This window comes from Anoplopoma fimbria, chromosome 3 (assembly GCF_027596085.1).
Source record: "Anoplopoma fimbria isolate UVic2021 breed Golden Eagle Sablefish chromosome 3, Afim_UVic_2022, whole genome shotgun sequence".
NCBI classification, from domain to species: Eukaryota; Metazoa; Chordata; class Actinopteri; order Perciformes; family Anoplopomatidae; genus Anoplopoma; species Anoplopoma fimbria.
The window spans coordinates 23,003,040-23,027,193 of NC_072451.1; the positions used below are offsets into that span (position 1 = coordinate 23,003,040).

The 24,154-nt window shown below is 40.8% G+C and overlaps 1 protein-coding gene across 7 annotated transcripts in view; it reads right to left on the reverse strand.

Moving 5' to 3' along the window:
- The window catches only part of st3gal3b (ST3 beta-galactoside alpha-2,3-sialyltransferase 3b), a 42,155-nt gene that overhangs the window by 11,854 nt on the left and 6,147 nt on the right, over nucleotides 1-24,154 (reverse strand). For 6 of the 7 annotated variants that reach the window (XM_054623448.1, XM_054623446.1, XM_054623443.1 and 3 more), the window contains 9 exons: nucleotides 23,518-23,665; nucleotides 17,238-17,300; nucleotides 16,708-16,749; nucleotides 15,394-15,436; nucleotides 13,965-14,057; nucleotides 10,595-10,689; nucleotides 6,258-6,321; nucleotides 6,070-6,165; nucleotides 5,643-5,829 (listed from right to left, as the gene is read on the reverse strand). In XM_054623448.1, the coding sequence (XP_054479423.1) occupies nucleotides 5,643-5,829; nucleotides 6,070-6,165; nucleotides 6,258-6,321; nucleotides 10,595-10,689; nucleotides 13,965-14,057; nucleotides 15,394-15,436; nucleotides 16,708-16,749; nucleotides 17,238-17,300; nucleotides 23,518-23,626 (792 nt within the window). In that variant the 5' untranslated portion in view covers nucleotides 23,627-23,665. The remainder of the gene's footprint in view (nucleotides 1-5,642; nucleotides 5,830-6,069; nucleotides 6,166-6,257; nucleotides 6,322-10,594; nucleotides 10,690-13,964; nucleotides 14,058-15,393; nucleotides 15,437-16,707; nucleotides 16,750-17,237; nucleotides 17,301-23,517; nucleotides 23,666-24,154) is intronic. The other variant, XM_054623449.1, reaches the window with a different exon arrangement.

A 24,154-nucleotide genomic window follows, 5' to 3' on the forward strand; every position in this document is an offset into this window, starting at 1 on the left:
GGCGCGGACAAGACCTAACGTAAGCCAAGACAAGTGAGGGATCAAACCGATGGAAAAAGTGATGTGGAGTGTGAGATAAAGTAAATAACAATTATGACATGAATGCTGAAGTACAACAGTCTGAAAATGCAAAAATAGCTACCTTATATTTCACTAATGTAGCAGAGCTCAAAAGAGATAGGAGCTTTTAATGTCATGTACAAAACTACTACAAATTTAAGAAAGTAACAATGGGCCAGTGGTGGTGAAGAGTTAAATTAGGCTGAGTAGAAACGTGATGACATGCGTCCTTTACAGTTGCAGAAAACGGAAAATTAGACAGTTGCACTCCACAGCTGTAAAGATGCCTAAATAAGAAACTTATCATCCAGCCTTGTGTTTATGGTTTTCACTGTGGTTTGGTTTCAGTGTGGCCAATGAAACTTAACTCACCTTCAAACTGAAATGGTTCTATGCATTGAACGAAACGGATAGCTTAGTTTTAAACTTCCGTAGGGACAGAGGGAAAGTGTAGAAATATGGAGCACTGAACAGAACTGTAACATGAGAGGAAAGAACAAAAAGTTTCACATCTGCTGGGTTACTACAGGTGGCTTTAAAGCCCTTCAGTGTAAACAAACACAAACAAACCCCTCACTCTGTGGGCCACATGTAATACAGCCAGACAATGCTGTGACCAGACACAGTTTATTTCTGATTTCAAAGATTTGACCTAGTCTCATGTGTTCTCCAGAATAATCTCATAATACGGCTGGAATGACACAGATATCCGTCCTTCCTTGACAGGCTGCCATCCTAATATTCAGCTCTATCTGGCTGTTTGACGATGTGCTTGTGTTTGATGTTCAGTGAGAGGATGACTCAAACGAGGGGGACTGGATTCCGGAAAGCAGACTTAGAGCAATTTAGAAACAAAAACGGCAGCCCTGAACTGCTAACGATCACAATTAAGGTTGTTCTGGAGGTCATTAGCACTGTGTACATGTTATACCTTTGAGTTTACAAGTTGCAGTGTCTCACCACATAAGTGCTCGACTGAAGAGGAACCATTTCAGGAAGCGAGTTTGAAAAGGAGAGAGTTTTTCCAAAATAGCTGGTTAAATGCTGCACAGCAGGGGATTGCAATTTCTAAAATCCTAGAAGTAAAATTCTGTACAGCGTTGGTTATTTTATTGTCCTTTGTAAGCCAGGAATTTGAAGCATTCTCCAATTTGCCTTTGCTTTTCTTGACACATACCAAGACCTCTGCCCTCATTGAGGTCGCGGTGGTTTCTCTTTTCCTGGCCTCTCTTAGGTTATCCAGTGTGTGAAACCCTTGTCTCCACACTCCCATGACGGCAAACTTGAAAACAGCGCCAACACTTGACAGCATTGTGACCCTGAAGACGTGCATGTCCAACATGGTCCCACTGGCAGGGCCTGCTGGTATCTGACTCAAAAACTAATCAGTGCCTCTAGTGATCTATTTCTGACATGTCAAAGTTCCCTTCAACTTGCATGAAAGCTTAATTACCCAACATCCATTGCATCAGAACACAGCACTAACAGGAACCCAGAGTACAGATCTGAGTGTTGGTCATGAAAGGGGAGGTAGGTGACTCATTTTTGAAACACAACACTCATGGTAATCAGTGACATCCGGACCCTATGTTAGTCACTTGGATCATGTTCAAAATCCATGTTTACAAGTATGTAAATGTTTATGAATGCATGTATGCATGCTACTTTGGGCTTCTGCACAGATGTTCGGGCTTAAAATCGAGCCGTATAGCGGCTATTTCTATCCTACGGTGCGTCTTCAATGATGGAGTTATAATTAACTTTGGCTAAAATGACATGTGTATAACTGAAAAACCTGGTTGTTACACAGTGATTAAAATTAGGAGATGCTTCAAACAATATGCAAGCAGGAAGGAGATAATTTGGGAATTTTTCAGTGATGTGAAGCAATGGGCTATTTTGATCATTTCTTGCTCAATTTCTGGCATTTCGTAAGAGATGTGCAATGTTATTTTAAATATTGGCTTCACGACAATATTTTGATATTTCTAAAACCCCTCGCTGTATTTCTAATAGAGGAGAAGCACTCTCTTCCTAAAAATTGTCTCCATCCATCATTGATCTCTCTGTAAACAAACAGTAAGGATAGAACACCGGCACTCCACCTTCCAACCAGTGTTTACCACCGGCTGTATATCCTTCGCTGGCTCTGTTTGAAAATATCCCCCCATATACAAACAACTGCGGCTGTGTGTGCATGAACCGTGAGCGTGTGCTGTGCATGCGGGCAAAAATCAAAAAACTACAGAAATAGGTAAAACAAGAATATCGACAACTGTGGAAATCGTGTTTGAGCACATTTGTAAACAGCATGTAACTGGGCAATCAACCAGGCGGCGGCTTATGTGGGGTCGGACTTTACAGCAGAGTGACAAAGTTGAGTCGTAATCACGTAGACCTGCGGTAATGAGGGATTAGGGAAGCTGGAAGTCCTGTGATGCTGCAGAATTGTTATTGTATATGTAGTAGAGGGCTTCATTGATCTAAAAATGCAAGACATATTCAGCGAGAGAGCTGCGTCTGCAAGTCTAGGATCTGATGAGGACCAAGGTCAAGTTTGCAAATCTGGACTTGTGCGTGTGATCGAGTGAGTGGGAGTTTTCGAGTTTGTGTTTGTGAAAGTGTACAAAACACTAAATAACAGATTGGGAAATCTCCTTCTCTAATTTGTATTCTGTTCAACCATCCAAGACTGCGCTGTAGGCATTTGAAAAAAAAAAAAAAAAAAAAAAAAAAAGGCACAATAGCGCAGGATAGTCAAGCACTCTCACAACTGGCTGGATGAGTCACTGGCGGCTACACAACAACCATGCGTCACCCACTAACCTTTTAAAGGAGAGTAAAGAAAATACACTTTCTTTCATAACTGCAGAAGGAGAGTGAAAAGGTTTTGCATGCCTTGCAGCTGTTTACATATAGTGATTTTTTATTTCTATGATAGTAAATTAACTATTGCAGATGTAAAAAAAAAAAAAAAAAAAAAAAATATCGGTCAAAGGTTGAACCTTGCACATCTGTCAGTTCTCTTCTTCCATATCATCATCAAGGCTCTGACCAAACAAAACTGATTTTTTTTTTTTTATGTTCACTGATTTTTAACCCATGAGAAACATTCTTCCACCCTCAGCAGATCAAAGAGGCCTGAGTCTGACGCCAGGGGCCAGATCAATTATCCCGAGCAGCCATTTCCACTGTCCTCTCCTTCTGACAAGCCAGAAAAAAATCTGGGCCCTATCAAAGGCTGAAGGGGCCATCGGCCAGCCAAGCAAGCTATTTTCCTCCGTTTTACTTTACTATTACCTTCCACTGCTCATTTTCTTTTCCCCAGCTATTATCCCTTTACCCTATTTCACTTTATCCTTTCCATCTAGCTTTCCTCTATTCTCTCAACCTATAATCCATTTCACACTATCACTTAGTTTCAGCATGACATTGAATGCCCTTTTCATCCCCTATTATAACGGTATTGTCCTTTCCTCTTAATGTTTTCTCCCCCTTTCCCTTACTCACATGATTTTGACAAATGTCACCTTGTATAAAACCCCATCTGGCAGCGGCTCCCTCAAAGTCACACAGCTGTGCTGGATAATAAAGCAGGTTCTGGGTTGTCATATTAGACCGATGCATTCCTCATAGAGAAAGAGGTAAAACTGAGTTTAGATAGTCTGTCTGTGTACCATCTTTAAGGATTTTACAAGTGTTATTTAAATGTTTGGAAACCTCTGGTTTAGCCCAATTACTCCGACATACACACAGTGTCTTTCAAATTAACTTAATTTGCAGTTTCAAACCTTTTTGTGTTATTTTACAATATATTGCAGTGAAATTTAAAAGTGCCTGATAAACTTTTTCATAATTTAGATATAGTAATGCAAAAGTACTCTAATATTTTTAACGAATCTAAAAGGATGCTTTATTCCAAATTAAGAGCATATCTATGATTACGGAATCGACTCCACAGAGCTCTCAACATGGCCATAGCTACCATGGCGGCAGGCAGGTAAGGGTGCTAACAGTGCAAACAACGACAACAGTGCTGACAGAGCTAACAGTGTGTATCAGCATTATGGGCGCAGTGCAGAGCAGCGCAATTAGCTAGCCAGTGGGGCGCACACACACTGTGACTCACATGCACTAACATGCACACACGGCCATCCCGACTACGTAAACAAAGCACAGAGAAGCTCAGCTTACAACACACAGAGGGAGTGTGACTTCATTCGCTGCTCAGGAGGCCATTGCTCCACTATATCGTTAAATAGACAGTAGTTGAAGGCTGCTATAATGATGCTCTGAATTTGGAATTTAGCACCGTCACCACTCCATTCTTTTGCATCATTAAAAAAACTATAATAACGATTTGTAGTTAATGTGCTAAAGCGTTTAAAAACACTGGTATGGTTCTTTAAATATGAAAATCTTAAAATAATCATATAAAATATGACAACAAATTATTTTAATGACTATGAAGGAGCTTTTACCAAGTAATCCCACTGTCCTGGAGTTGAATGGACTCAAAATAATCTCAAAGAGATACTAGAGACTTTTCAATGAGAACAATATGAAAAGTGCATATGAGAGCTTTTTTAGTGTCAATGGATAAAGAAGAACACACGGGTCATTAAATATGACTAGCTGACTGTACTTTAAAAGATAAGGGAAAGCCAGCCTGGTCGTTCAGTCTGAGCGTTGCGATTAAGAGGCCAATTCACATCCACTGCGACAATCATATGGTTCTGAAGGACACCCAGATGATTTGTTAGGAAGTAAATAAATCACAGTGGAAACGGTTAAAGCGATCAACCATTTATATGGATCAAAACGCCTGGACAGAATAATTCCCATACAAATTCTGTTTAAATAATAAGCCTGCATATATGACAAAATGTGGTCTGCCAGCGTTATCATTTTTTGCCGGAGTGAAAGTCAGCCGATCCATCTACATGCAGAAACCTGGCGCCCACCTCCCGCCATTCCATTCATCGAGTGAGTGAGTGAGCGAGAAGCCCCGACCAAGGGGCGCCGTTCATCTGCATGCACCGCGCACACTGCAGTGAGACATAGCTAAACAAAAACCAGCAACAACATTTTCAATAATTTATGAGGAAAGTATCATAAAGAAATTTGACAGAGGAAAAGAAAAAATAACTTGTGTGCTAGTCGCTGGTTTTTCTCAACGGTCCCTTCCACATTAAGCTTTCAAACCATCTAAAACTTCCCCATTACATAGTTAGAGATTCATGTTGTTCTCCTTAACCTTTTGAAAATACATTTTACACTTTCACAGGAAGGAATGTAGAGAATGTGATCAGAGATTAGACTGCCATGTTCTACTAAAGCATAACACATAACTCAGACATTCAGACAGACACCCAGAGAAGTAGTAAGTCTGTGCAGTGCGTGCAGGTCAAGCACATACAGGCATAATGTGAGAGAATCCTAAAATAGAAAGAGTCCGGTGAAACGCACATGAAACACCTTGGTCGTTCAGTATTTGTGAGCTGCCATTCCTATATCTTTCAGGGTTGTGTGTCTGTCAAGATTTTCACTTTCATTCTTAATCATTTAAAAAGCATTCTTACCAGTTTCTCCTTGAAGACCATCTGTCTAAGCCACTTGAAGTCCAGTGGTTTGAAGGCGGAAAAGACAAATAGTGAATCTTTTTCATAGTTGTCGGGCTTCTGGATAGCTCCCTCTGGATAGGTAATCCTAATGGTGGTTTTGGTTCCGACATCTTTGACATAACCGCTAACTGGAGCTTCATTCAACCTGCCAGCACAAAAAAAAAAGCGAGTGTAATTTGGTTTAAGAAAATTCCTTGGCACAAAAGTTAAGCACCTGGGATGTTTTATTGATTTATAATCTACTTGTTTATGCACTTTAATCAAGTGTTATTTGAATAAGGATGTATTAAATATCACAAATTGTACAGTTTTCTTCCTGTTGATACTGTTTTTGTTGTGTATTGTATAGTTTATAGATTACAAATTGCTCAGACATTCATCTTACCTCACTACGACATCGTAGTCATCTATACGGGAGCCCAGAGACTTGTTGAACAGGATTCCACCATTGCCCACAATGATGCATCTTTTACAGCTGAGACTGAAGGGCAGGAGGGTCGGTTAGTGACATTAGGAAGTGATGGATAGACCAAACAGGAACACCTGTTGATGTGGCCGAGTGGCAATAATTACCTGTCCAGCTCCTCTCCAAGTCCATAATTTTTCGTGGCAGTTAAAATGCTGTCTATGACTCTCTCTGCAGAGACAAAACAAAGAAAAAAAACACAATGAGGGGACAATTAAGATTACGTAAAGTTGTCACTTACACTGCACGTCTTACATGACCATTCTAATTGTAAATACTTTTGTAGGTTGGTTTATTGCCCACAGGGGTTTGTGTTTATTCACATGGGTTGATAATTGCTTTCTTGGCAATGAATGGTGAGACTGGATAAATACAACTAGTGTCAATTCAAAAAACAATTGTCAGGGTGTGTCACTGAAGCAGTGTATACGTTGAAAATCACAGAGGAGGTGATGTCAGCTAATAATGAAAATGATATATTTCAAAAGCTGAAACTAAGGGAATGGCTCCTTTCAGACACTGCCAAGGACTTGGACATACCACTAGAGATATAGCAATCTAGGTGGTCTTAAGACAGTGGGGAGGAGAGAACACCTCTCTCCGTTTATTCAGTCACAGATAAGGAGTGACCAATCAGCCCTCGGGGATAGCAAGGATGGGATTATGGAGAGAAAAAAGCTGTTGTGTTCTTGGGAGGAGTAAATCTGGTAGAAACAGACATACAGGGTTCAGGATGGTATGCGTGTGTATGTAGAAACTCTCCCATAAAAGCACTCAGAGAGGAATGCTGTTTTCAAACAAGCACATTCTCCTGGTTAAGTGGGCGATGTCGAGCTCGTCTCCCAGCGTGGCCAGCATCTCTCTGATCGCAGGGTGAGAAACGGGGATGTTTAGCCATAGCACACATTCCTGCCATGTTCTACGGGGCATTCTGCTAGAGTCATGCTCCCTGCATTAGATATTACATATATTTATCTCTTCCCCTGACCATTTTTAGGCCTCCCATACTTCTCTCATACATAATTCATAACAATGACAATCCTCAATGCGCAGATTCCATTACAGCTGTTACTATCTTTGATCCACGGTACATTTGTAGTTATGTGGAAGCACCATAGAAGGAATACTTGGATTGAATGATGGCAGTTAATCATCTTTGCTTTAATTCAATCTCACTCGATAAAAATAGTACCTGCTGTGTCATATTGTTAAAAAAAATTAGTGAGATTTTCATTGCCCTCTCTACTTCACTTAATATAATGACCATATAGCACATACTCCGTGAAACGGGGCCAAGAGAAACAGCGAGAGCGAGGGAAAAGGGAGAGTGAGAACAAGGGAGTTTAGACTGGGGCCTCAAAGCAGTTTGTTAGACATATTACAGCCCCCATTCACCCTGGCTAACGATCCTAATGATTAACCTGTTGAGGGGAGGCGAGCAGAGCAACAGCCCATTGTTTGGATGTGGTGTCGATGTCTGGCGTCAAGCATCACCCTGAGAAGCATAAACACAAGGCCGAGGACCACACCTGGATCCAAGCGGGTGAGAAGTGAAAAATCACAATGGGCAGGACTCTCTTCCAGAGGAAGACAGGGAAGCTAATTATTATAAGTACCCGGGGTAAACATTTCAGCAAAGTATGTCTCGTGGTAGAGCCAAAGACGAATGGCCGTAGGTTCAGACATTGGTGCAACATGAAACTCTTGAAATGACAAAAATCTTTACTGGTAACATTGAGGAAGGTCGGCAGCATCGTGTGACACATAAACACAGACACATTGTTGGGAAGCATGTAGCCTAAACAATAATAAAAATCATTTGATGAGAGCGGTATTCAGTCTGGCACATAAGTACTTTTTTTTTGAACCAGCATCAACATCTATGGTAAAAAGGGAAAAGTTATAATGTGATTTATCAAAGTAAGATGACTAATTTATAAGGATGTTGATAACTGAACAATCCTGAAACACAGATGTAGGGATCAATGTGGTGTCATCTCAATTACCATGTTGCAAACCGAAAATCTGTTGGCACCAGTTTGGTTTGTCTTTTTGGCTGAGTCATGCATGTCCTAACCATATTTCAAGTTGCACAACGGTGAGTGTGCCTTCAGTGGGTGGGCAAGTGAGATGAAAACAAATACGAGCACAATGAAAACGCAATGGCCCAGTAATATGATTAATCACTCTTTTGACTTGGCTGATGAGGGCACAACTTTACTTGCAAATAGTTCCAAAAATCACGCTTCAAGAGGATCAATACACCTTTGTCAAAAGCCTTCTTATGTTTGACAAGACTCTTTAAGACTGACATTATATTTCACCAATGTGTTCATACTTTTGTGCACCTGCTCTTGTCTCATGTTACAAAGAAGATAGAGCAGTGAACCACATCAATGGTGTGATCATGTGACTGAGGCAGAGCATGTGTAAACATCATAAGTCTGGTTATGTTGATGCAACAATATTCATAATCAAAGTAAATTAAACATTTGTACTGCTCTAAATTAATGTCAATATCTGTCATGAAAAAGCGCAAAGGAAATATTGTAAGAATTCCTCTTTCAGTTCAATTCCCCTTTAGGCAACCATTTAAAGGGCTGTGATATTTATTTTAAAAGCATTTTGCAAATGTTACTATATTTCATTTTATATACAGTTAGAATAATATTTAACAATTGACGCAAAATATAGGGTTTTTCTCAACACTAGTTTTTTTCTCCCAGACCAAATCAACACAGCTTTACTGTTCTCTACTGTGGTTGATGTGAGCCAAAGATACCTCCACCACAACTACATGTTCCCAATTTGGAATCCTTTGTGGCGCTCTATTCAAGATCCACACGTATCATCTCTCCACATGACTAACACTAAAAAGGAAACCCGACTGCCATTGCAGTCCATGGAGAAAACAGAAACCAGGTGTAACACTCACACAAGGAACGCTCTTTTGATGGCAACTGAGACTGTGTGTAGTTGTGTCTGTGTGTGTGTGTGTGAGAGTGTGTGTGTGTGTGTGTGTGAGTGTGTGAGAGAGAGAGTGAGAGTGAGAGTGAGTGTGTGTGTGTGTGTGTGTGTTCATATGACAGCGGAGAACCTGCCAGAGGACAAAGGTAACATTCACTGTACCTTCTGCTTTTAAGTATTGGAAAATATGTGACAGAGCATGTCACTGAAGCCAGCTTAATGTTATCTCTTCACTTCCCATGGCATTGTGTTCTAGTTTGATATCTGAAGTGTGCTAAGTTCAGGGAACCAGGACAAGCACGGTGAGTGGAAACATTAAAGTTGGAGTGTTGGGAGACGTACGAGTTCCCTGGTCCCAAGATAGAATTCATCTCAAACAAACAAATGTTCAAACAAAAGAACACCACTGCTTAAGTTATTATCGTGACAAACACGGAAGCCTACGGTGCCTTCACTGTAAATAAAATGACTACAATATATCCATACATTCTGACCTATGGGCATGGTACAATAAGAGGGTTATGAACTCAGAAGGTTATAACAAAGGCTGAGCCAGAGTTTGATGCTAAAAACCAGATGAAGTGATCAGCTACAGAAGGCGCCTTTAACAAAGAACTATTTCAACCATTACCAAATAAATGTACCGGCTGCCTATATGTTTTCCATTGGTCTTTGCATTTAGAAAAGAGTGTGGAGAGATAAAAAGTTTGATAAGAGATTTGTTAGTTTAGTATTTGTTAGTATTTTGCCAACCAGGAACTGGATCCATAATGGTTCCAGCTAACCCATTCCTATCCAGAGGTCAAACAACAACAACAAATTTCTTGCATTAAAAAGGCTGCCATTTAGATATTGCTTCTGGAATTTATAATGTTGGAAAACAAGGGATAACAAGAGTTTTCAAAACTAATCCAAAACTTTGGCAAATCATGGTAAAGACTAAAGGTGACTAAATGTACACTGATGGATTACCTTTCTCACTTTCTCTCAACTCAGGACAAGACAGAGTGATAAACCTGCCTATATTCTGCCATCGCCAAATGATGAAGAGTGTAAAGTGACACAACATTGGCATTATCCACTGCTGAACCATTAAAGTGAAACTATGCAGAGTTTTTAAAGAGAGCAGGTATTTGGATGAAATAACTAAGTTGGTTTCATAGATCTAGTTGCTGCCCATATCTTTGAATTATTTAAGCAACTCACAGCTGAGCGACTAAATGACAATTCAGTGTGGATATCAGGCTACAGGATAACTGGTCTAATAAGAGAAGTTCACAGTTTGTTCAGGAGTCTAGTTACATCAAAGATGTAGATACAGTATGAGAAGCCAGCTGATGAAGGGAAATAGTCTGGCAGCCCTTACTTTTTATCTCATCACCTTTTGTTGAGTTGAGTGTCAATTGGAAACTTAGAACAAAACTGTAAATCATCTGGGCAACATAAGAAAAACATGGATAGAATGAACTGTTCTTACCTTGTGTTTTGAATCCAAATGGAGGTAAGTAATTGCTGACTTTTGCTAGACGTTTGAAGTTTCGATCAAGAAACATGGGCGCTGGTTTCATGAACCTGCAATGAGACGCAGGAAAGAAACAGAAGGAGAAAGAGAAATTATTTACTTTGTTGTGAATTCCCTTACCAAACCTTTTTTTTTTCTCCTTTCTATAGTGAGACACTATGGCTTTCCATAAACCCTGCTCAACCTGGGACAGTTACAGTGACATTAATCTAACAGCATAACCACCTGCTGCCCTGATAAAGGCTCCCAAACAAAGACTGCACACAGTTTTGATACATCTGCTGGGACACTACACTCATACCAGAATGCTTTTCCTCAAATGAACCAAATCAGTACCAAAAGACAGAACAGACAGCAAATCATTCCTCCAAATTAAAACTTATGGAGTTTAATATTGAAAACTATTTCTGTTCTGTGTCCAGTGTTTTTAATCCCCTATGAACTGCTCCCCCAGTATTGCCTCTTCCGTGCCTGTATGAGTGCGAGTGTGTCCTGCCTTGATTAATTGCAGCTCTAAAATCAAAAGAAGCCATTTCCTCTTAGTCACGCCTGCGACCCGGATGCTGGGCTACGTGCCACTTCTGCAAATGTGGCTCCACGATGAATGTGTGTTTTTATGACCTGCTGTCAAACTGAGGGTGTGGGGGCACGAGAGGAGAGAGACAGCCGCTCTCGTTGTCTCTTTTCTGACGTTAACATGCATGGAGCTCCATGTGTTTCCGTGTCAAACCTAAATAATCAATCAGGAGACAAACACACGCGCACGCACACGCACACACACACACAGGAGAGACAATGCTAGGCACCTTGGAGAGATCTATAGAGCTTAGTAGAAACCAGACCACCAGCAATATAACCATTGCATCTTGCTGAGGGGCTGATCGCTGTCACACACACACACACACACACACACACACACACACACACACACACACACACACACAGCACACACCATACAAAGTTGTTCCTTCTCACCAACCATAAATTATGGCTCCCACCGCCAACAGACTACAGTGTCTAACAAAGGCATCTTAAACTGGAATCAGGCGATGACACACAAGCAGACATCACACTCCCTTGTTTCTCAGCAGGAATCTTGGATAGCTTGTTCCCATAACACTGAAATATGTGGAGCCCTGATGCACAATGACCAAACATGGCAGACATTATTGTGAAGGCCTTCCGGTTAAGTCAAGAACTCTTCCAAGCACCCTAATCGGTCTTTGATACCCTCATTATCCTCCAGGTTTAAAGCATGAAAGCAGCAGGAGAACTTGAGAGGAGAGGCGGTTATGTACGACTCTCTTTCCTCTTCACATCACCTGACGGACACACACGGACACACACACGGACACACACACACACACACACACACACACAGACAGAGACTTCTGTCCTGCCAAAACAAATGGAGATTCATTAAACCCAAGACTTCTGAGGCCAGAGGGGGCTATAAATAACACAGGACCGTTGCAAGTCACTGAGCCCTGACCGATAGTCAGTCACTGACATCCTGACAAAGCAGACAGACAGGGGGCTGCTTGTTGTTAAATACAAAAGTGAGGGCTACCAAAACAGCCACAAGGCAGGGACGCATTGTGCTCATTTCCTTTGCTAGGTCCATCTCTCACTGGCAATATTTTCATAACCGTGCCGCTTCAAGTTCACTGCCAACACTTGATTTAGGGCTCCAATGCAAACAGTTTTGGGTAAGGGGGGGGAGGTGTGGAAAATAAATGGGATTCTGCAGGGCAAGAGGCTTCAGAGAAGACAAACATGGAGGAAGCAGGAGATGATTAGAGGGAGAGCCACAAGAGGACCTCACTTCTAGAGGTTAAGTAGGTTTTCTCTAACAGCTGAACTTAAGGCCACACCTATTTAAACAAAATGCTAACAAGAACTTTTAAATTGGTTTGTTTTTGCGTGGTAAACATATGACGCAGACTGAGTTAACAAACAAGATGTTAATTGGTTAACTTCTTTTCCGACAGGACGCGATTAATCAAAAAGTCCTCGGTTGTGTCGGTTCAACCATACACTTACACTCACGCATGCAAAGTTACACAAAGTGCGGCATTAATTGTGGTAATTGACCTATGTGTGGCTGGGTTGAAGGTGGTAGTAATCATTGGGCTCCCGCTGGGGTTCTGTGTTGTACAGAACTTTGATCCGACACGTGCGGCTGATTAGAGGAAGTCATTAAGAGGGAGGACATTGTTACACACAGTTCCTCAGAAAGGTAGAGAGGGCAGTTCCACAAAACTACTTCGTCTGTCTTGTTAAGCAGCCCTGCAATTTACTGCCGACAGCGCGGTTGATTGTTGTTTAGAGTTAGTTTGTCAATTTATTCCTGTACATATTATGCCATATGGTTTTGATAGCCTCACTTAAACACTTAGAGAGCATCTTATTTTAACTGAATATTGGGGCAGATTTATCACACAGGCAGGGAGAGAAAGCCAGCTTTACTCAATGGGAAGGTTGGTAGCAGGATTGTACATAAAAAAAAGTGAACTAAATATTGAAGTATTTAAATATATAAAACAAAGTTTAAAAGTTTTTAATGTATTGGAATTTTGTTTAACTGGTGAGTAGAGCTTTGACCTTAACTACGCATCCTTATGCAATAACTAACTGGGGTTTAATACGGACTCTTGGAATGGGTTGGCGAATTTGTCCCACAACTTGTTCAAGTACTGCATTGAAGTGCCATTGGCTATTGTTCAGCAACGTGGTAAATTGCCCCTCTATTAGCTTAGCTCCCAGAATGCTGTTGGGACAATGCCCTATAGATCGAGCTGAGATGGGCGGCAAATAGAAAAATCAAAAGAGCCAATGACATCAGAGAGGGCCATGGAGGATTGTGTGGGCTGGGTACCAGGAAGCTCATGATGAGTCAGGACAGGAAGTTGGTTGGTGTCGTTCACAGAGAAAGCCTCGAAGGCTCTAGGATGTGATAGGAGAAAGATGGGAGACCTTGTACTCGGGCGACAATGGTTCTTTTGTGTAAAAGGGGGATCACAAGGACATAGTCAGGGTTTTGTGGCGGGGTAGAAGATTATAGAAACATGATAGAAACTGGGAAAGATTGGAGAGGAATGTTCGGTTTCTCTGTTTCTGACTCAAAGCCCTTAAGGCCAAGTTGGATTGAGGAGTGACATCATGCATCTTGGTATGCTTGAGCTTGAGCTGACATCCAATAAAAAGATATGTTTGTGAAGCTTGTGATTGTGCATGAGAGGTTCTCAAAGAAAGTTTTAAAAAGAGGAATCCAATAAGTCTCTATGCTGTTATATAAAACTCAAAGAAAAAGTATCCTTCTCACTTGGGATAGATGGCGGTCATCTTGGCTGCTGCGTATCCTGGCTTGCACACTCCTTCGCTGAGGTTGCCATACTTGTATGCCAACTCTGGTGGCCTGTACATTAAAGAAGAGAGGGAGCTATTAATCAAACACATTGTGATAACTGATAATCACTGACACATTTCTAAGCCTCAAAAACTGAGCTTGTCAAACAATGAGCTTGAGAGATAGGTGGGAAAAACGGGGTGCTTAGAAAGTTGGAGAGCTCGGCAAAAACTCAGCAGATCACCTGTGTGTGGCGAGACAAAGCAAAGGGGCCTTGTTCAAATAATCACGCTGGCAGTGCTAAAACTAGAACGTCCCGATTACTAGCATGTCCATTAATAACCTGATGAATGCCGTGAATCTAGTTCAAATAAACAGAGAGAAGGGAGGGAGGCCCAAGTCTTAGCTCCATGTGAGGCCGAAATCTGACTTGGCAGTTGGCTGGGGCCTGTTGTGCAAATTTAAAACTCTTCTGCACTAATATAATACCTTTTAACATACTAGAATGTTGGTCATTTGCAGCTTGGCCTTAAATGGCCTGAAGTTGATAAGTGATTTAGTGGGAATAAAATCTAGGGGCCAATTTTCAATCAGACTACCAGCTGGTCACTAAACGAATTACTAGCTTTAAGATGAATTGCACTATCGTACGCATGTGCTCTAATGGAGTAATTAATGACCCTGAAGATATAATGTAGGGAGCTGTATTATATAAACTGAACCCATGTGAAAACCTCCTTGAAGTGTGTGCTGACGTAGTGCTTACTGTGTGTGTGCAGAGTGTGGACAGACGTAGCCTGTGAGAGCCGGGTTGGTGATGGGAGCGTATGATTATTGCCTGCATGGTACTGGGAGGGCCAGGGAAAGGGGCCTTATCATGGCAGTTTAGAGCAAACCAATGTCAAACCAATTCAGGGAATTGTACACATATCAACAGACACGCTGACACAATGACAGCCGCGTAATGACTCAATGTAGCATGTTCTCACCCTGACAAACCACAGCCGCTCTGGAATAGAGGGGAAAATACCAGCTACATTGAAACTCACACAAATCTCTTAACTCAGACCACCAATTAAATCTGTACATTTGTCACCAGGTTTTGGTTAGGTCCCCATTGAGATGTCATGTGTATATTTAACAAAAATCAAGTGAGATTAATTGGTAGGGTTTATGTTTTCATGTTTCACGTATCCAAATTGATCAACCCAAACCTGTATGAATAAGTATTCATTAGAACAAGCTGTAAAACAAATGTAAACCAATGGGAGTCAGAGTCTAACTGGGAATTCAGCTGTTCTAAATATAACAAGTTGGACATAGCCCATGCCGTACATGATGGAGAATTGCTAAATGCGTTACAATAAATGACAGAAGTGTTTACTAGAAAAAGACTAGTACTCACAGTTTTGTGTCCAGCTGCAGCAGAAAGCCCTGCTTATCATACACTGGAAAAAAAACAAGAACAGAGATGGAAATTTCTAGATCTAGAAAGCATAAATAGAAAGCACGGCATCGGGAAACTTGGTATAGTTGGATCATTAGTACTGGTCATCCAATGTACATCATTTCCAACTATCAGCTCATTGGCTGTAGTTGTAAACAACCTGTGCATTGTTTACAGGGAAAATAAAATGGCGAATGTGAAAGAAAATAAAAGCATTAGAATTGAGAATTTGTGACAAACAAGCAAGGTTAGGGAGAAGCCAGCCAAAACAATCTGTTGAGTTTAAAATAAAAGTTAGAAAAGAAGTTAGAGATCACCTATGGACAACCAGATGGGCAGCCTATAGGTGCCTGGTGAAGCGTTGAGGTAGAAGACAAAAAAGCACAGAGGTAAATACTTATGGAAAAATGAAAATGTCAATCTCAGTGATGTAATTTGCGCATCTGAATGATACTTGCAGAGTCTATAAAACAGTCATATTCATATTATTTCCTGTCAGTGAAATGCTGTGAGTTGCACGAGAAAGGACTAGGTTTAACATGAGCCTTAGTTGAAAGTAGGAAGAGCGTGGTATTACTCCTGTGGTTGCAGATCTTGTCTTCACAGAGAAGCTGGAAGAGAAAGATAAAGAAAAGGACAATGGGAATGCGTGACGGCGGGTTAGGGAAGGATCCAAGCACTGCCCTGGATGATGGGGACTTTGCCATGGCAGCTGAGATGAGCGAGTGAGAGAGCGAGCGAGCGAGCGTGTGTGCGCATTATGTTTCTGTTGAGAAGCATAAAGCAGCCAAAGGGCCAAGTCGAGGAAACAGCTTGGGACAAATTAAAGTGGCAGGGTCCTACCAGTAAGACGAATGCTGGGCTGTGGAACCTCACAGTATAATGTACAAAAACTCCTGCAGACCGCTTCACTTGCCAACCATTTGTTACTGAGCCCAGACAACAGAGGGCAGTGTTGTATCACACTGCAGCTTCATGTGAAGGACGGTGACTGAGCAGAGGTTAAACTCCTCACCAGTTGTCATGGGTACTAAATTTTGTAATTTATTTCAACAACAACAACTTGAATTTACTTTACTTTTCCCAGTAACACATCTGGCTGACAAAGGTGGCTGAATACTTTTTTGAAAATTGCTAACTTTTCAACCAAAATGTGGCTGTTGAAGTATTGCAGGGTTTTAAAAGGTTCCGTCATTTTTTTATTTTTTTTTTAAAATGCTGGAAGGCAAAAAGGATGGGTAGGGGGTTCGGTTGGCGGGGCTGCAGATGTACCTGAGCCTACTATTCGTCCCACGGTGATGTCCGTTTCCACCTCTGAAACACAAAATGGTCAGTTAGCACCTTTTGAGGCAACTCTGTTATGGCAGCATTGAGCTTGAAAACAATGCCAACTGCAAATGTCAGACATTTTAAGAAGAGGAGAATTAAGAATTATAATTCTAACTAATGGGATTAAAGCTACAGAGTCGCAATCTGTAGTCAAAGGCGGAAAGCCCAATGAGGTGGAAAATTAACTGCAGAAAGCCCCCATTGTGATTGAGGTTATCATGGCAGTAATATATTGACATTTGCCTTCAACAACTGAATGAGTGAATGAACACAAAAAATTATTGGTAGTAAAACATAAGAAAATGATGATAGGTTGATGAAAGTGGTCAGAATGGAAAAATGTCATTGTTGAGTTAGCAGAGATATATATTCCATAAAAAAAATAAAAAAAGAACACCCCAGTGTAAAATCACCCGGCTGACAACAGTGTGACGGTCACCCCGTATAAATGGGCGGAGTCTCAGTGCCTCTACCTGTGATTCTTTTCCCTTCAGCCCCTTTAGTCAGGACAACAGTTGTCTCTTCTGCATCACTCTCTGAAAACAAAAGGGGGTTAAGATACTGTACAAAGAACATCACTGTAGAGCTGTGGGAGCAACTCATAACCAAGAACCAAAGTACTCAGATTATTTAAAAAAAAATATGCTTAACATCAGCGAGCGTCAGCAAAACACAGACCGTGGCTACGCACATAAACAGATGCACACAAAAGGCAGACACAGAGACAGAAAGAAACAATAACAACAACAACATGTTAATGCTGCTCCTGCACAGAGTATAGTAACAATGCAGTATTAATGTTTAGGGATTTACAATAATTACCTATTACCCAAGCCTGTTTTATTACAGTTCCACGGTAAGAGACAGCAGTGACTGTGACTTGCTCTGAACGTACTTAAAGCCGAGTTTGTTTTGCTAGAAGATTTTGACAACTGCTGCACATTTCAAGTCTACGTCACCTTTAAGATTAATAATTATAACTCGTTTTACCAAATAGATAAAACTATTTAATGAAGAATAGGGTTAGCTTCAGACAAAAACCCACACAGGTTTAAGAAAATGTCTCTCTTACTTCTATCAAACAATCAGAGGACAGCTACTATGTTGTTTCAGCCTAACTCTAATGACTAAGCTGAACAAAACCACAAACTCCTCTTCAAAAACAGAACAAGAGCAAAAGGCGCTTCTTGTGATAAAAACACAGCATCTAATTCTGAAAATTCACATTGTTGTACAGAACTTTGTTCTTTTATAATAGGCTGCAAGGACAACACAGCCTGCCCATGTGAAGGCTCCTGGCTGATCAAATTCTTCAATTAGTGAGCATCAAATTCTGGTCCAGCACAAACTGTATAGGCGTATCACTGATGACCAAAAGACAAGACGATCCCTAAAGTTGAAACCGAGCTGGGTCAGGACTACTTAAAGCACGCTCCTTAGAGTAACTGCTGATCTCACCGCTAATCAAGCATCGACAGTGGGAAGAGGAAACCTGCTTGGAAAGATCATGCATCGGTTGCTGTTGTTTTTGGTTTTTTTAAAAGGCAAACACAGATTATCAAAATAAAATTAAAAAAAATTCTGAACTGATGCAGTGTTTTATTTTAGAAAAGCAGTTTAGTGGTAAAATCAAGAGGGTTGGAAGTTGCGGCTTCTCGGCATAAATGTGAGCAGCTTGGCTGGTGGAACACATTCGTTTCACATCCTGCAGGTGTTCATTTTGAGTGGGATTTAACACCCTGTAACTGCACTGTAGGGAAGCTCTGAATTCAAAAGGAAGTGTGCTGCAACTGCATTTTACACCACACCACACTTTGATGGTGTTGGTCAATCAATTTGGAGCACTCTTGGAAAAGTGTTATTGTGTTATCCAACAGGCTAGACATTAGCCATGTCCACATTACGTAATAAGAAATCTGAAAACCTAATTTACATATAAAAACAAATTTTCAACTATTTTAGTTCTCCATCCACACTGCAATCAAAACAAAACAATGTGGGAAAACAGCAAAAAATTGGTTGGTTAAAAAGTTGTTTTGCTTAAAGTTCATTGTTGACCTTGAAAATAGTTTGATGCAATCTTCCTAGCAAAAGGTCATTATACCACAGTATACTGCCCATATACTGCCTGTGTATTTCCAAAACACAAAAACCTGTTATCCTGTTACCAAAATACCATACTCAGGTCATGTGATAACCAGTGAACCATTTTTACCCAATGGTAATCAACTTTTACTGGCACACATTGTTTTGTACACAGCACACTGTAAAATTGAGCTACTGCAGTTTACCCATCCTGGTACAGAAGTGGGCAGCTACGTTACAGCTGCCCAGGAAATATTTTGGGGGTCTGGTGTCTCCGGTGCCCAGGGGGCCAACTAGCACCTCTGCAGCTCCCAGTCCACACTCCTGATTGGCTCCGAACTTGAGCCTGCGACCCTCCGGTTCCCAACCCAACAATGTACAATTTAGAAGCTGGCTACATTGGATAGAAAAAAGAAGTCTCTAAAAAGGTAAAAGAACAGAGGTTAGCTGAAAAGGGACCACCCATCACTCCAGCTGACAACAGTCACATTAACCTGCCCTGAAATTGACATCCCAAGGAGGAAAAAGATGGCCTAAAACAAATAGCCAAAAGGAAATGCTGCCTGTCCACTGGCTAAAAAACAGATAATAATAATAATAATAATAATAATACAGGAAACAGGAATACAGCACTAATCTAATCAGTGGCTACAGGCATCATTACGTTAACAACGCTGGATATATCACAACACAAGGGCTAAAGAAGAAGAAAAAGACAGGGCCCAAACCCACTGACTGTGCTGGCCATCAGGTGGATCTGCATACAGCAGCTGGTTAAACCCAGCTCCAGTCACTGCCCACTGTGGCAAGCACCACAAACACATTTTTTTATAGGACGCCAGCTTGCCATTGCATGGATCTAACATCACATTGCACCTCAAACATGTGTTTTCTGCTGCAAGAAGACAAAAATGAATAAGCATACATTAGATGTCTATGATGAGCAGGTTGTACTGGTCATTTTTCCGAAAAATCAAAAGCAAGCTTAAATCAAAAGGGCCACTGACGCATCATTGGTTTATTGTTTACACAGGCAAAAGAATGCGTTGTGCTTACACGATTCCGTTTTCCTCATGATTTATTTTGAAAAATAAACAAGGAAATCCTATCGCTGCCTCTCCTGTTCTGGTAAAAAAACAAAACATGGACATACACCGGTGCATGCTGGTCCTGTACTTGCCTACTCCTATATATAACCACAGGTGCCTACAGTGTGATCCAATTCATATGCAAACAAACAAAAAAAACTGAACAACAAATAAGAATTTAATTAAAAAGCTGAAAAAGCTATCTAAATATATATATTAAAAAATCAAACTTAAATAAGAAAACACCAAGAACAGTTAAACAATAATACTTATGATTAAAATTACTTAATACTAACTCTATATGTTAAATTTGTCTGTGACTGAGTCTACAATTCATGAATGAGGCAGAGGGATCATCCAGATTTGATCCTCTCAGTGAGACCGCATAGCTTAGCTGACCAGGGCAGAGGGCAGGAGAGACCATCCACATGCTTCTCTCTGTCCTTTGACCGTCTTACAGCCAAACATCTGGCACCACAGTAAGGCAGAGAGCCAATATTTCCCGCTGCAATCAAAGCTCCTCTCTTTTAGCTTTGTGCTATTGAACTGCAAGTCAGTAAAAAAATATAAGCTTCATTCTTTTCGCTCTCCTCTCATCAAAGGGTGTCACGCAGTTATTAAAATAAACTGACTCCATCGGTAATCCCATGCAGGAGACGATACAAGGTTGAAAGCATTTCTCTTCACTGCTTTGGAGTATAGATGTTTAGACAAAATTTTGACAAAATGGAAAGTTTCACAACAGACAACAAGAGCCTTGTTAAACAGAGACCTTGTTCCCAGCTTGAGAAATCCCTTTGAAATGGACCACAGCCAAGGTCATCTGCTGCTCAGGCGTACGGTCAGTGATGCAACACACGAAAAAGAGTATTTTATATCGAAGACAAATGTTTAGTTTAGCAGACCCAGCTATGTGGGAAAACAGAGAAAGTATTAACTATATAATAACAGTATATAGTACAACTTACAGGGACTAATTTATGTCATGGCAATGGTACGGCAACCACAATGTAGACAGACTGCAACAGTACAACACATTCTGTAAAAGGGTAGAAGTGCAGATCACGTTCAATAATACAGACAGTTTGAAATACAGAGGTTTACAAAAATGCATGCACCTTGGATTGCACAAGAGCCTCTGACTGTGAGCCTGCTAGAACAGGGATGGGTCAGTTAAAATAACAGGAGGCATGGCAAGAAACTAAATTGTCGTGTGTGGAGAACCTGATTTTAACAGCTGTTTCAAGGCTCCAAAACAGTGTTAAATAGTAATGATATGGTAGAGCTCCATATTCAAACGTACCAGAATACTTGTACAGGTAGAAAATCAATGCTTGTACCACTGGCACATGAGACAAGGGACATTTGAGGTCTTATTTATTCCCACAATGGAAGCAATGCTGGAGAACAGTGATGAGATGAAAGAAAAGTAATGACACCTAGGAAGAAGAGAATTCTCAGTTTTCTCACAGAGATCAGTCATTTAGCAGTATAATGTTTATCTACTTGGCGTGACTGCTTCAGACGTCCATCAGCTGTTTAAGCATCAATACATTTTCTTATCAATTTCTTGATTTACCGTGTATATTCAGATATTTAGACGGTATCATCAAATTTGAGTCAAGGAAATGTTTTTATTTAATACTATTGCCCCATGTAGGCAAATTGTTAGAGTAACTTCAATGTGGAAATAATTATTTTCAAAACATGACATCGCCATGTCTAGGTGTGAAATACATGTCTAAATGGAGCTCATGACAAATATATCCAATGACAATAAGCTGCTGATATTTGGCCCTAAGCAAAGAGTGGTTTGAACTGATGAGCCATTAAGCCCACACCAGCGCAGCAGCCATGGTTTCAAAATGCCATCCTGAGTCATCATATTGCCGACCACAAACATAATCCTTTTACCAAATATCAGTATTGCACATTACTTTATATTTAGCACACAGACACGAGTTGGGAAAGCAGTGGACCTGACAGGAATGGGCACACTGCTATGTCAGGCTAATCCAAACTGGTTATGGCTAGGATTACGCAAAAACACTTCCAACTCCAGTAGGGCTGTAAATTGGCAAGAATCTTGCGATACCATAGGTACCATGATACAGGGGTTACAATTAAATATATCGAGATGCTGATTTTGAGAAAAACCGCCATAGTATAATGAAGTAATCTGAGTATCTGAGCGTGACACTGATACTGAGCTTGTGAAATCTTGGCCACCGTCTGCCACAAATCTTTGCATGTAAAGCATTCATTAAAAATCAAAAACAAGAATATGGCAATACTCAAGAGTATCAATATTTTCTTACACCCCTGAACTCCAGTTCTATAGCTGAATTAGGCATTACAGCCAGTGTGAAGATATCAATGACACAACACAGGGGGGATAAAAAAATAAAAAAATCTGCAAGTTTTACACTATAGAATGCTGTCCCTCTAGCTATGCTCTTAATCAAAACAAAATTCAAAACAGCGATATTTGTGTTTTCTGTGTCAAAAGCTGCCCCCTGAGAATGTTTTCCAAGAAAATATTCTCTGTCGGAGACACAGGCAAGAAAGTTTCAACATCTTTCGAGAAATCTTCTGGCCCCCTCTGCTGGATATTAACAGCTGCTTCAGAGCACCGGCACAGTGTGACATCCCACCCCCCATCATCATCACTTTGATCAAATATATAAATGCTAAAGAAATATCTATATCATCAATAATTCCTATATTCTTGTGAGCCAAATAGTAACAGTATCCAAAAATCCAGGTCCATCCGCTGTTGTCGGGATATACAACATTACAAGGAAGTCCCACTGACTCATAACCAACACCCAAATATATCATGACTATTTTTAAAGCAACTGTATTTAATATTCTCATTTAAAGTTAAGCAGCTGTGTGACGCCAGCCTTGTTGAGAGAATTCAAACGCTCCCAGCTCAAATGTTGAACTTTTGAGTAGGAAGTGGAAGACGTGCCGTCTCAGTACAGTATGAAGGGTATTGCAAAACCGCATATTCAGTTTTGTGTGTTATGGTTTCATCATCCAAGTGTGTAGATCTCAAAATGCTATTTCCTCTGATCTACCAGAATAGACAGGAAAATGAGTATGCTGCCTAAAACAGAGTAAGAAAAGGCTTTCATCTGTTTGGTTAACGCAGAGGTATTCTTACTGAAGTCAAGGTAGAGAGCTGTCAATAGCTTTCCATTTATGAGACAACCTGCATGGCCTGGTTTTCAGTGGCGGATATGGAGCAACTAACACTGGCTGTACAAGAAAATCTGATTAAGCTCTCCTCAGCACATCCAGCGCTCTGGTGAAGTGAATAAAAACCTAATTTGATTTCGGAGACAGATATATAGGTTTGGAGACACCAACACACAGCTTGACATACTAGCGGTTCAGCAAAGAGACTGCAGAATAAAACCAAAACAGATAGAGGAACGGTTACTTGGCAGTCAGCACAGAGGCAAAACACAGACACATTTGCGCAATAATGTGTAGGTTTCAAAAGAATTATGACAGATGGATGATCAGGTGATGAATCAATGTTACAAACAGTCAGACTGGTGATGTAACTTACGAGGCTTCTGGCCCCATACGTGTAGATGTAGCTTCCCAGAGGAGTAGTAAATAAAGCCTAGGACCAGCATGGGGCACAGGACGAACAGCAGCTTGTGTGTGGGCTTCATGGTCTTCAGTCATTCACATGGCACCATCCAGGTCATCACCTGAAATGACGAGAGGGTACAGGCACATTGTATTTATACATCACAAAAGAGAAACTCATCTGTCAGCAGCAAGAAAACACTGACAAGGCGATTAAATACAGTGAGAGAAAACACACAAACACACAGTCACAGAGTGTGGCAAGAGGGAGAAGGTGGAGTCTTCATTTTGTGGCCCAACTCAGAACAGGTTGAAACTGAAATCTCTTCTTGTGGGTATATTGTAATATTTAATTGCATACAGAGGGAGGCAATCAACAAAAAAAGGAAGAAGAAATAACATTAGCCGTCTCATTTGTTTTGGAAACTTGATCAACTGTAGAAGCTTCAGAAAGGAGACTCAGAAAGTTCTTATGGTGGTTTTGGTGTCACGAGAGTGAGTGGTGATGGGGAGTACACACTGCTACTTATCAGTTGTCCACACATCCGTTTAAAATGGCCGTCTCCAAAACAGTAATGTAACTAGCAGTTTACAGGAAACCCCTCTCTCAG